Source organism: Rhopalosiphum maidis, chromosome 1 (assembly GCF_003676215.2).
Source record: "Rhopalosiphum maidis isolate BTI-1 chromosome 1, ASM367621v3, whole genome shotgun sequence".
Taxonomy (NCBI): Eukaryota; Metazoa; Arthropoda; class Insecta; order Hemiptera; family Aphididae; genus Rhopalosiphum; species Rhopalosiphum maidis.
In genome coordinates this window covers 6,730,613-6,744,116 of record NC_040877.1, presented here as the reverse complement: position 1 = coordinate 6,744,116, position 13,504 = coordinate 6,730,613, and the positions used below count along the sequence as shown (strand labels likewise).

Sequence of the window (13,504 nt, the reverse complement as noted above, 5' to 3'; positions counted from 1 at the left end):
CGAAAACTTCTTGAAAAATGTCTTTTTCTTTAGTTATAAATAAAAACATCGTGAATTCTACCAGATGTGTCTTCCATTATTATTTCTAGACGCAACCCACCATCGCCATTGTTTAGTATTGTTTACTTTGCACTATTTGTCTTAATAGCCATCAAAACAATCATACTTCAAGGGGCCATTAGCCAAAAGGATATACGAAAATTATTATCTCTTCAAATAAATAAAGTGAAAAATAAAATATATAAGATTTGATTGTTTATTATTTATTTATTTCAGTCATTTGGGCAGAAATCCATTTAGCTGCGACTGCAACTTACGTTGGTTATCAGAGTATTTGCATAAAAATCCAATAGAAACCTCTGCCGCTCGGTGTGAGTCACCGAAAAAGTTACAAAAACGAAGAATAGATGGCTTGAGCAATGACAAATTCAAATGTAAGTTATCATTTTCGTATATAAGTAGTAAAGAATTATTATCACGAGATTGTCATCTGAATCATAATAATAATAATCTAAAACTTGTTATTTCTCTTACGGATATTAAAATCGATTTTTTTTTTATAAAGCACAAATAAAATTACTGTACACAAACACCTTACTAATACCATAAAAATGTTCTAGGAAAATAAAAAAGGTATAAAACGATTTTCGGTTCAAGAATAATGAAGGTATATTGAGAACGCATAAATATTAACTATTTGAAAACGTATCCATGTTTATATTAAACGTGTATACAATATATTTCAAAACGTAATACTTATACGTACATAACTTATTAATATTAGAGCGTAATAAATTGCATTTTATAACGATATTTATAAATCTTAGGTCTTAAATTTTTAATATTAAAATTATGCAATATATATAGAACAATAGTAAAACAACGAGTACCTATTATGTAATAAATTACTAAAATTATCTTAAAAGTTATTATAAAGGTAATTTTGTTATTAAAAAAAAAAATAAACATTATTTAGAATTAAAAAATATAAAAGAAAAATATGAATTTAATTCTAAAGATTATAATTTAAAAAGTATAGTACAGGTAAGAAAATAAAATATTAAAAATGTTACAAAAACTAATGCATAATATTTGTTGATGTTTAATAAATTGTTTTTTGAATATTGAGGTCACGGAATTAATATTATAAAACTCCCGTGTTACTATAATTTAGTTATAAAACGAATTTAAATTAATGTATTAAAATCTTTATTACAATATAATGTCGGTGGTATATAAACTTGATTTATTATAATATAAGACTAATTTAAAATGTTTAAATTTTATACCAATTACAAAATGTGAATTAACCTATTGTTTTCAGATATTATTATTATTGTTATGCATTTATTCTGCCAAACTTATATACAAATATCTGCTATGATTTCGTTGACAGGTCTAGATGACATGAAATCTAAAATCACAGATTGTTTCTCGGATGTCCCATGTCCATCGAACTGTTCCTGTGACGGTACAGTAGTCGATTGTTCCGGAAGATCGTTAACTGAAATACCAAAAGACATACCAATTTACACCACCGAATTGTAAGTCAATAACAGTTCGTTAAAATATTAATTTAGCTTTGACAATCATTAATTATTTTATTCTATAAACAAAGACTTATGAATGACAACGAAATCGGAAAAATCAAGTCTGATGGTTTGTTTGGTCGGTTGCCTCATTTACAAAAACTAGAAATGAAAAGAAATATCATTAGTAGCGTTGAAGCGAACGCTTTTGAAGGCGCCATCAAATTATATGAACTGTAAGATTGTCGTTTATAATTAAAAATCTTTTTTTTTTCAAGTCATTGTCATTAACGTTACGTTTTTATAGGAACTTATCTGAAAACAAGATTCGACAAGTACACAATAAAATGTTCATTGGTCTTCACAATTTAAAAATTTTGTAAGTTGAAAGCATTTTTAGTAAAAAAAAAAAGTACAAATTGTTTTATGTTTTTATTTTTTTTTATGTCTTAGAACTTTGCTAAACAACGAGATTACATGTGTTATGCCTGGATCTTTCGATTACCTACCTGCCCTACGCACTCTGTAAGTTATAACCTACTTTGTTTATACTTTTATTAATTTTATTTCAATAATGAACGCATTATGTGTAAATGTTTTCAGAAACTTACAAATGAACCCTTTCAATTGCAATTGTCATCTAGCTTGGTTTGCCGAATGGCTGAAAAAACACGGACTAATTGCCGGAAGTCCCCGATGCGCTGGCCCCGCTCGAGTAATGGACGTCCCTATTCACGATTTACCTTCATACGAATTCAAATGCTCCGGTAATTATTATGAAATGTGTATTCATTGAGCGAATTACGTGTTAGTCTCGGTAGACCGGTTGAAGGTAAAAAATGCACAGTGCCTACCTAATCGTTCATTTTCGAATTTACGTCTACGTGGATGATTATAATTTATAACCATTAGTGCGGTGTTGCGTGTGCTGCCTCTGTACACTGTTTTCTGTAAATTATCGAAGTCGGACTGAGCAAATTGACCGTGAAATCGTTTTCACAAAATCTTAAAGTCGACCATATACCGAGTGCTTTCTTCCAGAAACTTGGAGTGAAAAGACAAATAATTCATTAAGTTTACGACGATCGTTATTAAATTGCAGGTGACAACGATCAGGGTTGTCTTGGTGACAACTATTGTCCTCCAAAGTGCACATGCATTGGAACCGTAGTCCGCTGTACAAGGGCGAAGTTAGTCGAAATACCAAAAAATATTCCAGTTGAAACCTCGGAGTTGTAAGAACTATTTTTAGTCGACTATAATACGCATACATCGACGGATGAGTTATCACTGTACTATTTTTAATTTCAGATATTTGGATGTAAATGAAATTACTTCGATAAAAGTAGATAGACTAAACCATCTCAAATCGCTTACAAGATTGTAAGTAAAACGTTATGCTAAATATTTATTACGTAATAACCATTAATATTATTTTTATTTAGGGATTTAAGTAATAACCATTTAATAGTTTTATCAAACAACACGTTTTCACAACTATCCAAATTATCCACTCTGTAAGTAACAAAAAAAAATAATAAATAATAATTAACAAATAACAAATAATAATTTTTAAAGTAACGTGTATATTATAACGTTCATATCAATTTTCAGACTGTTAGGATACAATAAGTTACAATGCCTGGAAAAAAATTCACTGGCTGGCCTTAAATCGTTGAGAATCATGTAAGTATCAACATCAAAATCTTGCAAATAAAATTGTAGTTTTTTTTTAAATCAAATATTATATTTTTTTAGTTCATTACATGGAAATAATATCTCATTGATACCGGATGGCACATTTTCAGGCCTAGACTCGATTACTCATTTGTAAGTACAACCTTTAATATTCAACCTCTAAATATTATTATAAAGTAGCACAGATACATAAAAGCTATATTTTATATTTCTGTGGTATATACATATAGTATAACTGTTTATTAAAATAAAAAATAAAAAATGAATTACCTTTAATATGTTTTTAATCTCTTACAATAAAGTATAATATAAATCATTGATATTTTTAATATATTTTATATTAAACAAATTTTAAAATAAAATACATTTTTATCAAACTTTATTTCTTAAAGAAAATAACATATTATATTATATTTTTTTCTTGTAAAAAAAACATGCTAGGTAATTAATTAAATTAACAGCCCTAGTGATGAATTTGTTTGTAATTTTGCAGAGGTATCGGCTCCAATCCGCTGTACTGCGATTGCGGTTTACAGTGGTTAGCTGAATGGATTAAAAAAGATTTCATCGAGTCAGGTATAGCCAAATGTGCAGAACCTAGTTCCATGAAGGACAAACTTCTTCTATCAACGCCGGTTTCGAGTTTCGTTTGTAAAGGTCAGTACAGAGAGCTCTTAGTTTTATGTGAAATTACTAGGTAATTAATAAAATGTATTTTTCGATTTAACAGAACCGATTGGCAAAGACATCTTGTCCAAGTGCAATACGTGCTTCACCAACCCTTGTTCAAACGAAGGCTTCTGCGAACCTTTACCCGAAAGACAGTACAAGTGCAGATGCAATCCCGGATATCACGGTAAACATTGTGAAAACATGATTGACGCATGTTACGGTAATCCCTGCAGGAACTCGGGAACTTGCAAGCTGCTAGAAGAAGGCAGATTCAGGTAATGCAAAACTTTATGCTAAGTATTTCTATCTTTTTTAGTATTATTCTCAGCTAATATTTTGTAGTGTAACCATTGTCCATAATCAACTTTTAATCATTTTTTATTTTTTATGAACATTTCAATACTTAAAAATAATTGTTATTAATTAATAAAATATTTTATTCGATAATCAATAATAATTATGTTATAAATCTTCGTTTTATAAAATAAAAATTTTTCGAAAATAATTAATATTTTGAATGGTCTATCAGGTATTCAAGTTTCAACTAATATATGTTCACCAGTGGCGTATTTACAACTTATTTTAATTTTATTTTTGTGGCGGGGATTAAAAGTTTATTATATATATATTTATATGTATAAATATACTCAAATTATAAAATGAAATCAAACTTTCTGTTCGTATTTGCTAAATAATCAATCCTGTGGGGTTAGGTTATCACCACCCCCCTCCCCGTAAAGACGCCACTAGTATACACTGTAAAATTTATCACTTTATTATATAATACATATTATAATACACATAGTTAAATTAACCGTACTTTTTTTAATAGTTGCCAATGCGCATCAGGTTTCACTGGAGACCGTTGTGAAACAAATATCGACGACTGTTTAACCAACAAATGCGAAAACAATTCTACTTGCGTTGACTTGATTCAAGCGTATGAGTGTCGTTGTCAACCCGGATATACAGGTACGAATAATTTTTATATTTTCTTATTAAATTTTTATTTCAATCTCTTTGTGTTTACTTAATGTTTTTAATATTATATTACACGGTAGGTGATTATTGTCAAACAAAAATACAATTCTGTTCCAAAGACTTCAACCCGTGTCACAACGGAGCTAAGTGCGTCGATCACATTACACATTACGCTTGCGAATGTTCACTCGGGTTTTCGGGTGACAATTGCACAATAAACAACGACGACTGCCAAAACCACATGTGCCAGGTAAGACGAGACAACTATATTATTATTTATTGTTGTCATTTTATTTTCTGCAATAAAATTGAATTACGATTTTCTTTTCTTGTCTCCAGAACGGTGGTCTGTGTGTGGACGGAATTAACGACTATACGTGTAAATGTGTTGGAGAATATACCGGCAAGTTCTGCGACATTTCTCCGAGCGTCGCACTCATGTACCCACAGACTTCACCCTGTCAGCATCACGAATGCAAAAATGGAATATGTTATCAACCGAACGGTTCTACGAACGACTACTTATGTAAATGTGCTCCAGGGTACTCAGGTACTTGTCCACGCTGCTTCATCGTTGTTTATATAATATTACGGCACATTATCTCAAATCTTTTTATTTGCAGGCAAACGTTGCGAATATCTGACCAGCTTAAGTTTTGTACATAATACTTCGTTCGTTGAATTAGAACCTTTGAGGACCAAACCCGAGGCCAACGTGACTGTTGTGTTTACGACAACGCAAGAAAATGGAATTTTGTTGTACGACGGCCATTCCGAACACTTGGCCGTTGAATTATTCAACGGACGTATAAGAGTCAGTTACGACGTGGGAAACTATCCCGTTTCAACCATGTATAGGTTAGTATTTCACTCAAAATTCTCTATGTTTTTCAGCTAACTTAAAACCGTTCATGTTTCTAGTTTTGAAATGGTTGCGGACGGCAAGCAACACATGGTCGAGCTGTTGTCGATCAGAAAAAATTTCACACTGAGAGTCGACGGAGGCGTGGCCAGATCGATAATCAACGAGGGATCCAGAGATTACTTGAGACTCACCTCGCCGTTGTACATAGGTGGCACACCCCCAGATCCTGGTGCCGAAGCGTTTAATCATTTTCATCTAAGAAATTTGACCAGTTTCAACGGTGAGTAATTTTCAGACACGATTTTGCAACGTGGCGTAAACGCACACTACAGCGCATATCATCATAACAAAATATATTCGTTTCAGGTTGCATGAAAGAGCTTTGGGTAAACCACAAACTGGTAGACTTTATGAACGCAGCGCGTCAACAAAAAGTGACGCCCGGCTGTTCGCTGCTCCAGGACGAAGAACAGATGGTTGAAGAAGAGGGAGTGAAGTCGACAGGTATTGCCGAACAAGAGCAAAGCTCGACCATAATTGACGAGGAGCAGATGGAACCACAAGAAGGTCCGATTGAAGAAGACGAGGACGACGAGGACGACGAAGATGAGGACGAAGACGAAGACCCATGCTACAACAACCAGTGCCATAAGGGCAGCAAGTGCGAGCCCAAAGGGATGAAAGAATACACTTGCAAGTGCCAACCCGGTTGGTCGGGCAAGTACTGTACGCAAGGTAAGTGCCGTAACATCGACTTTGTCTTGATTAGTACACTAACGCCCGAACTCCATCGTCGGCGCTGTGGGTATTTATCAGGGATTTAAATAATTATTTATGATTATTTTCCAACGCGTAATTGTTTTTGTACTGCAATGTACAAATTGCAATGTCAATATTCTACTTGCGCGATTTTGAATTTGGGAGACTTGACAGAGACACTTGGGTGGACCTTATCCTCTTCGTCCCATCCCTCCACCCTCCCCCCCATTGACCTATATACACTTTATACGTTTAATAACGGTACGTTGTCGGGTGGTTTTGCAGGTCCCACGTGCAAAAAGGTACAGGTGCGAGAGTACTACACTGAGAACAACTGCCGGTCGAGGAAACCGCTGAAGATGGCCAAGTGCGAGGGCGGCTGCGGGACGAGCTGCTGCCGGGCGCGGAAGACCAAGAAGCGGAAGGTCCGGTTGATATGCAACGATGGTACGCGGTACACCAAAGACATCGAGATCATACGCAAGTGCGCGTGCGCCAAAAAATGCTATTGACTACCAGGCCCCTCCACAGCACCGCCGCCAACGCCGCAGCCGCCCACGCCGCGCACCGTCGTCGTGCTGCCCCACGTCTCCCGAGGGGCGGCCGTCGTCGACGCGAACCGCCGGCCGCGCCGCACCAGACACCACCAGCAGCCGACACAACGTCCACAGCATCGCGCGTGGACCGAAGACGCGTTCGCGTACGTGACCGCGTACGCCGCCGTCTCCGTCACCGTCGAACTGTTGATCGTCGTCATCTGGTCGGTCAGCGTTTGTATATATCTTCTTCTGCCGTAACCAACCCTGCACCTTAGTATTATTATTATTATTATTATTATTATTATTATCGTCATCGTCGTCGCCGCCGCCGTCATTGCTATATTATATTATTATTATCATAAAATTATAAAAAAATATTGTACCGTTGACCATAATAATATACACTACGTAACATTGTCATTAAACCTAAACACGTCATACAAACTACAGGCTACAGCCGCCGCGTTGTCGCCGACCCCGTGACTTTTTTCATCGTCTTAACTGTTTTTCTTTTCTTTTTAATTACTACTTTTATTATTATTATTATTTTAAGTAATTACCTACTAATTATTATTTAACATATTTTATATACGTATAAACATAATATTATAATACTATTATTATTATTACTTTTTTTTTTACGTAATTTATTAACGATGTATTATGATTGTATACTTAAAATGAACCGCCGTCTCTTAATCGTTTCGACAACGAGAATATCATAATTACAATAATATCTATGATATCACATACTATCAGGGACGTACCCAAGGAGAGGGTTTCGGGTCTGAATCCCTCCCGTTGATTGACAGAATTTAAAATTCTTAAGGTGCAAACTAATGATTGAATACTACTTGTTACATGTTAAGAAAATTCGGACCCCCCCCCTTTGAAAAATTTCTGAATACGCCCCTGTATACTACCTATATATTAATATATTATTTATATGATACAGTATTTTTTTTTTCGGTACGACGATCTCCGTGAATATTTTTTATGCACTGTAGAAGGTACGTGTGTGATGCTCATCCGTGCTTGCACTATAGATAATATTATAGTCGATTTTGTATAGTCGCTTTATGTACCTAATATGATAATATAAAGTGAATGATGCCATTCGACGTCAAAAGTCAAAACACACCCATACTCACTCTCTTTTTATTTAGCGGAACTCTCTACCACGGTATGCCCACCCTACAGCTGTGTCCATATTATATTTTATGTTGTATTATATATTATATTATTGTGTAGTCGAAATTTAGTAGTGTTTATATAGTCGTTAATAATAATAATCGAAAAATAATAATATTATTATGTCTTAAGAATCCTGTTTCTCAGTGTAAATATTTTTTATAGAACGTATGTATTCATAATATGTATTCTTTGGTGCATTGGTTAAAGCAAGAAGAAATTTATATACAATAATAATATCGCATATATATATATATAGCGCGTGTGAACGTTTCCGGAGCAGAAAAGCACATTCTTTTTTATGTTATGTGCGGAGGGGCCTTTTTCAATGTTTTTCCATTTTATTTTTATACATCATCTTTTTGTATAGTGTACAAGTGTAGAGTTCGTTAAAAAATATATATAAATATATATATATTAAATAAAAAGTTTTAAAATTAAAAAAAAAAATTATTTATATACCTATAAATGGAATGACCGTTATTGTGTTTTATCGCATTTGGTTCTGTTTTGTGTAACAATATTGATATAATACTTTTTCCCTTTATGTACGAAAAATATTAATATATAATGATATATATACCTATTATATAAATATTTTATGTAAATATACTGGTGTTAATTGTTTTTTTTTTCGATCAAATCTGTATCGACTGTATCGACTGTATCGAACAATATGTAAGAAAACGAAATTGTGTTTACTGTTTAGTATATTGTATAACTGTGTTAGTAAATAGTTGATGCCTATAAAAGTATAAAATTCAAATTCACGGCCCGCGTCGCGTAGTAAATTGTCAAAATTACATAACGAATAAAAAATATGAGCGCACATAACTTATTAGACGATTAAATTTCGGAAAATAACCAATACCTAATTATGACGTTTAAATTTGTTCTGATTTCCATCGCGTAATATTTTATATATTTTCACTAAAATTGTCACATGCAGCCGCTGAGAAAAAAAATTAATTTAATTTATCTTTACTATGTATACCTATCGTCTACAATTTTCGGTTCCCAATTATCTGAACGAACTAGACGTATTATAACCACCTATTTATTTATCATAAGACTTGAATACTTTATTTTTTTATGTAAAACTTTTAAGTTAATTTTATTTGGTACAATAATTTTTATTTTGTGTTTCGAATAAGTTATATTTTTTAAACAGAGTGGTTTATTGACGATTTCCCGAGTTATAGAGTTATGTGTAAATATTAAATATATATATTAATTAGATAAAAATATAATTATATTAATATCAATAATTGTATAAATATAAACTGCACGTCATGGAAATCAAAAGTTAGATAACCCCACCATTATTAGCGTTATTAGCCATTTTTCACTTTCCACATTTTCGACAAATTCCAAAATAATATTCTAGGAACCTATATTTAAAAAAAAAACCTTGACGATTACTACAACTACTACTTGTTACTAATTCTACTATTACTACTACAGTACTACTACTACTACTACTACTACTACTACTACTACTACCACTACTACAACCACTACCAATACCAATACTAGCTATTATACTATAGTACTATTTATGATAGTTGCTTTATAGAGTAATATAATATAATGCTACGTTATAAATGTAAGCTCCAAATAATATAAACACTATTGTATTTTACATTTATTTTATTGATGTTTTTAAATTAATATAAAAATAAAACATGTTTCAAAAATCCAAATGAAAAAAATAAAAAAATGTATATAATATACCTATAACTTGTGTACATGTTATAATTTTTATTTATTTTCAAACGTATAACTTTATACAATATAGGTGCCCACCAGCTATAATGCCTATATGCGTTATCATGACAGTAAGTTATCATACACTACGCATGAATAAGAGTAAACCATAGGGGTCATTGGAAGTTATTGAGTTATGAGTTAATGGTTAATGACTTGTGGCTGTTACGAGTTTGTGATGTTGAAGAAATTACGAAAAAAAAACGTTGACACGTTAATAAATGCAAGCTGTAAATCACAATGTATATAAATTAAATATTGTATACGCCACTTTACGTATAGTCAGAATTGTGTTATTGCGGCTAGTGAGTATACTGATTAGGTACCTACATAATAGAAAGATAGGCGTTAACAACAAGGATAATATATTGGCTGAATTGTTTTGTTTACAGTAGGTTATAAGCACGCCTTAAAGCTTCTCGGTATGTTTGAAAATTAATACCTTGTACGTGTATAATGAAGATAACATTTTTATTTCCTTGATTCCGAGGTTTCAAACACTAACACACGCGATGACAAGTACAGATGTGTTGCGTGAACTTCTATCGTCGTTAACGACATTTTTATTTAAATTGTAAAAATAAAAAGGCATAGAAAAAAAGTGATCAATGCACCGTAAACAGAACCTGGAAATAGTGGAAATAGAACAAAATCAATAGAACACTCAAAACGAGATACGCCCAGTCTTGTGGTGCACCGGAACTTTATTTTAATAGAAAAAGAATACCTACTTATACTTATACATAATATATACTATCGTCTATCTGTATAAAATGAATACTGAGAAAATATAATTATTACAATGTGACTCGAGACGAGTCGAGTAAATGATGTCCATTGAGTAATGATACTACAGCCACTAATCATTATTTACTTCAAAGCGGAACTAAAACTAGGTATAATAGTATTCAAATACAACAAGGAGACGGATCAGCCTGTATATCTTAGAATAGTTTATAAAATACTCTTACTAATTACTATATTTTTATTACTTTATTTAATTCGGTAGGTATTGGTTTGATAATGTGCCCACGGTATAGACAATTTATTTTGAGCAAACAAATTTCTTAAAAAAATTTTTTTTTGGGGGGGACAAATGCACCGTCTTTTTTTTAGCTTGTAATACTTATAAGTATGATGGATGAGGGCTGAGCAAATAGAATACACGGCGAGGTCCATATAAATACTTACTGAATATATCTCTAAAATCCAATAATATAAATTAAATACTTATAATTCATGATAAAATAAACTCTAGAGGTATACATTTTTTTACCCAAATTTAAAAAATATATATAGACAACTTTATAAAGTGTTTTATTATTATTGATTTATTGTCTATTGGCTATAATTTTATTCCATTATATAGGTAAGCTGTTCAATACATAGTACGATACAGTGTATTTATATATTATAATATAGGTAATATAAATACAAAGGGATACAGTTTGAATGAAAAAACTGTGCTGAAACCTCGTACTATTTTAGTTTTTTTAGAGTATTATCGTTATCAATTATGCTACATGAAACTTCACCATTCACCCACAATCGAACAATCAAATATTTTACAACTTCAATAATTTTATCAACAAAACTCGAACTAACTCTCCACTAAAAGAATTTTAAGAGTGCTAATTTAATAATAATTTGAGGCGCTATTATCATAAATTCATAACTGGTTCTAACCCTTCTCCTCAAAAAAAAATTGCCTTCCTATTGAAAAATGCTGTATTTTTTTGTTCTGTCTAGTAAAAACCAAAGTGGTATAATCGTTGAAAAACCGTGCATTAAAACAGATCGATATTTACTAGTTACAGTCAAAATCAAAAATTACGTATACTAGTTGCGGTCAACCAACTAAAAGGTTACTTACTAATTGCGGTCACTGTTTGCGCTTTTATAACTCAATAGTGGGATAAAAGTACAAAAATAAATAAAAATGCCTGAAATATATTGTATTTTTATATTTCAAAAACAACAGTAATCGACTTCAGTTGAAGTTTAGTATTATAAATTTATAATTATCATATCGTCTTTTATGAAACAAACCTCGGCGACGGTTGATAATCATTCGAGATTACTATACAGTATATTATATAGTATAAACTTACATAAAATGGTATTTAATAGCTCTAAAGTCAACTCCAATATAAAAGCATGGAACTTTCAAATATAAAAAACAAAAACAATATCCAGATTAGACTAATTAAAAACCGCAAGCTTCAAATTTAAATTTAAATTTTTTAGTTATACTCATTATAATATTATATTAATTAATACTAATATGTATATAATTTCAATTCTAAATTTTTCAACTCATTTTGTAATCACCGTAAAAGCTCAGTCTTCGCTGTGATCGCAACTTAGAAATTACCTACAATTGCAGTGACCGCAACTGTTATATGTACTTAAACTTAACTCAAAAATCATCCATGATCGCAACTAGTATGCAGCCGAGCAGATAGCTGTTTAGTACAAAGGCATTCGCACGGAGTGAGCAGGGTATGCAGCTACACTCTGCCAAGCTATATGAAATATATATATATATATTACGGGTAACTATTTTTAATTTATTTACTAATATTATTTTTAATCATACCTAGGTTAAATTTATATAACAAAACAGGTAATCTCTCTACTGACTACTGTACAGTACTACAGTAGGTGTCGAGTGGGAAGTATAGATTTCGACTTCGTCAATGGTCACTCTAAGTCTAGTAAATAATACTTATTTTATTTTGTATTCAGATAAGCGGTTGAAAAGGTATTGAAAATACGTATTTGAATGATTTTCAAAAAATTTATTCAAAATCATTTTCTAAATATCTACTTAAAAATGTTTCGAACACTGAAAGTATTATTTACCTTATAATATCTTTTCCCTAATACACAATTTTTTATAGATTAAATAAAATTAATTATTAGTCCTCCATTAATTATTATTTCTTAATACTCTTTATTATATTTTACATTTCCATAGATATACAATATACACAGACACGCTTTATTATTGTTATACGCATTTACGGTATATTATTTTGCTAATATACTAATATATAATTAAAAACTATTATCGGATTTGTCGTATTCATATTTATATTTAATGGCTATATTATTTACACGAACACGATTTACAAAAAAAAAAAAATATAAAAAATAAAAATACTAAAAAAATATATTCAAAATACGTATTTTAATGTATTTTTCATAATTGTAGGTAATTAGAATTTAGAATACTATAAAAAATCTGAAAATTCTAGTATTGACCTACTGAAGTACAAACTAAAACCAATTTGCTACCAGAAAACTCATTCGAAGTCGACGATTGTGAAGCATTTTTTCTAAAAAAAATAAGGACAACCTTGCACATTACTACTGCAAAATCGATTCATTCGTCATTTTGCTCAGGATCTAAAACATTGAGTATTGCATAATATTATATTAGATTTTAAGCTAATAAAGAGTAGTAAATTATCCCCACTAAAATAATTTTGTGTTGCCCG

General features: G+C 31.4%; 1 protein-coding gene across 1 annotated transcript in view; it reads left to right on the top strand.

Annotated features, from left to right (window-relative positions):
- Nucleotides 1–9,918, top strand: part of LOC113549630 (protein slit) — a 121,872-nt gene extending 111,954 nt beyond the window's left edge. Inside the window, exons 14-33 of the mRNA XM_026951024.1 lie at nt 277–434; nt 1,397–1,544; nt 1,619–1,765; nt 1,837–1,908; nt 1,983–2,054; nt 2,133–2,296; nt 2,632–2,764; nt 2,841–2,912; nt 2,975–3,046; nt 3,144–3,215; nt 3,288–3,359; nt 3,721–3,884; nt 3,958–4,174; nt 4,732–4,871; nt 4,961–5,130; nt 5,220–5,430; nt 5,504–5,738; nt 5,802–6,025; nt 6,112–6,480; nt 6,790–9,918. Coding sequence (XP_026806825.1) covers nt 277–434; nt 1,397–1,544; nt 1,619–1,765; nt 1,837–1,908; nt 1,983–2,054; nt 2,133–2,296; nt 2,632–2,764; nt 2,841–2,912; nt 2,975–3,046; nt 3,144–3,215; nt 3,288–3,359; nt 3,721–3,884; nt 3,958–4,174; nt 4,732–4,871; nt 4,961–5,130; nt 5,220–5,430; nt 5,504–5,738; nt 5,802–6,025; nt 6,112–6,480; nt 6,790–7,016 — 3,139 coding nt within the window. The 3' untranslated portion in view covers nt 7,017–9,918. The remainder of the gene's footprint in view (nt 1–276; nt 435–1,396; nt 1,545–1,618; nt 1,766–1,836; nt 1,909–1,982; nt 2,055–2,132; nt 2,297–2,631; nt 2,765–2,840; nt 2,913–2,974; nt 3,047–3,143; nt 3,216–3,287; nt 3,360–3,720; nt 3,885–3,957; nt 4,175–4,731; nt 4,872–4,960; nt 5,131–5,219; nt 5,431–5,503; nt 5,739–5,801; nt 6,026–6,111; nt 6,481–6,789) is intronic.
- Nucleotides 9,919–13,504: the final 3,586 nt, after the last annotated feature.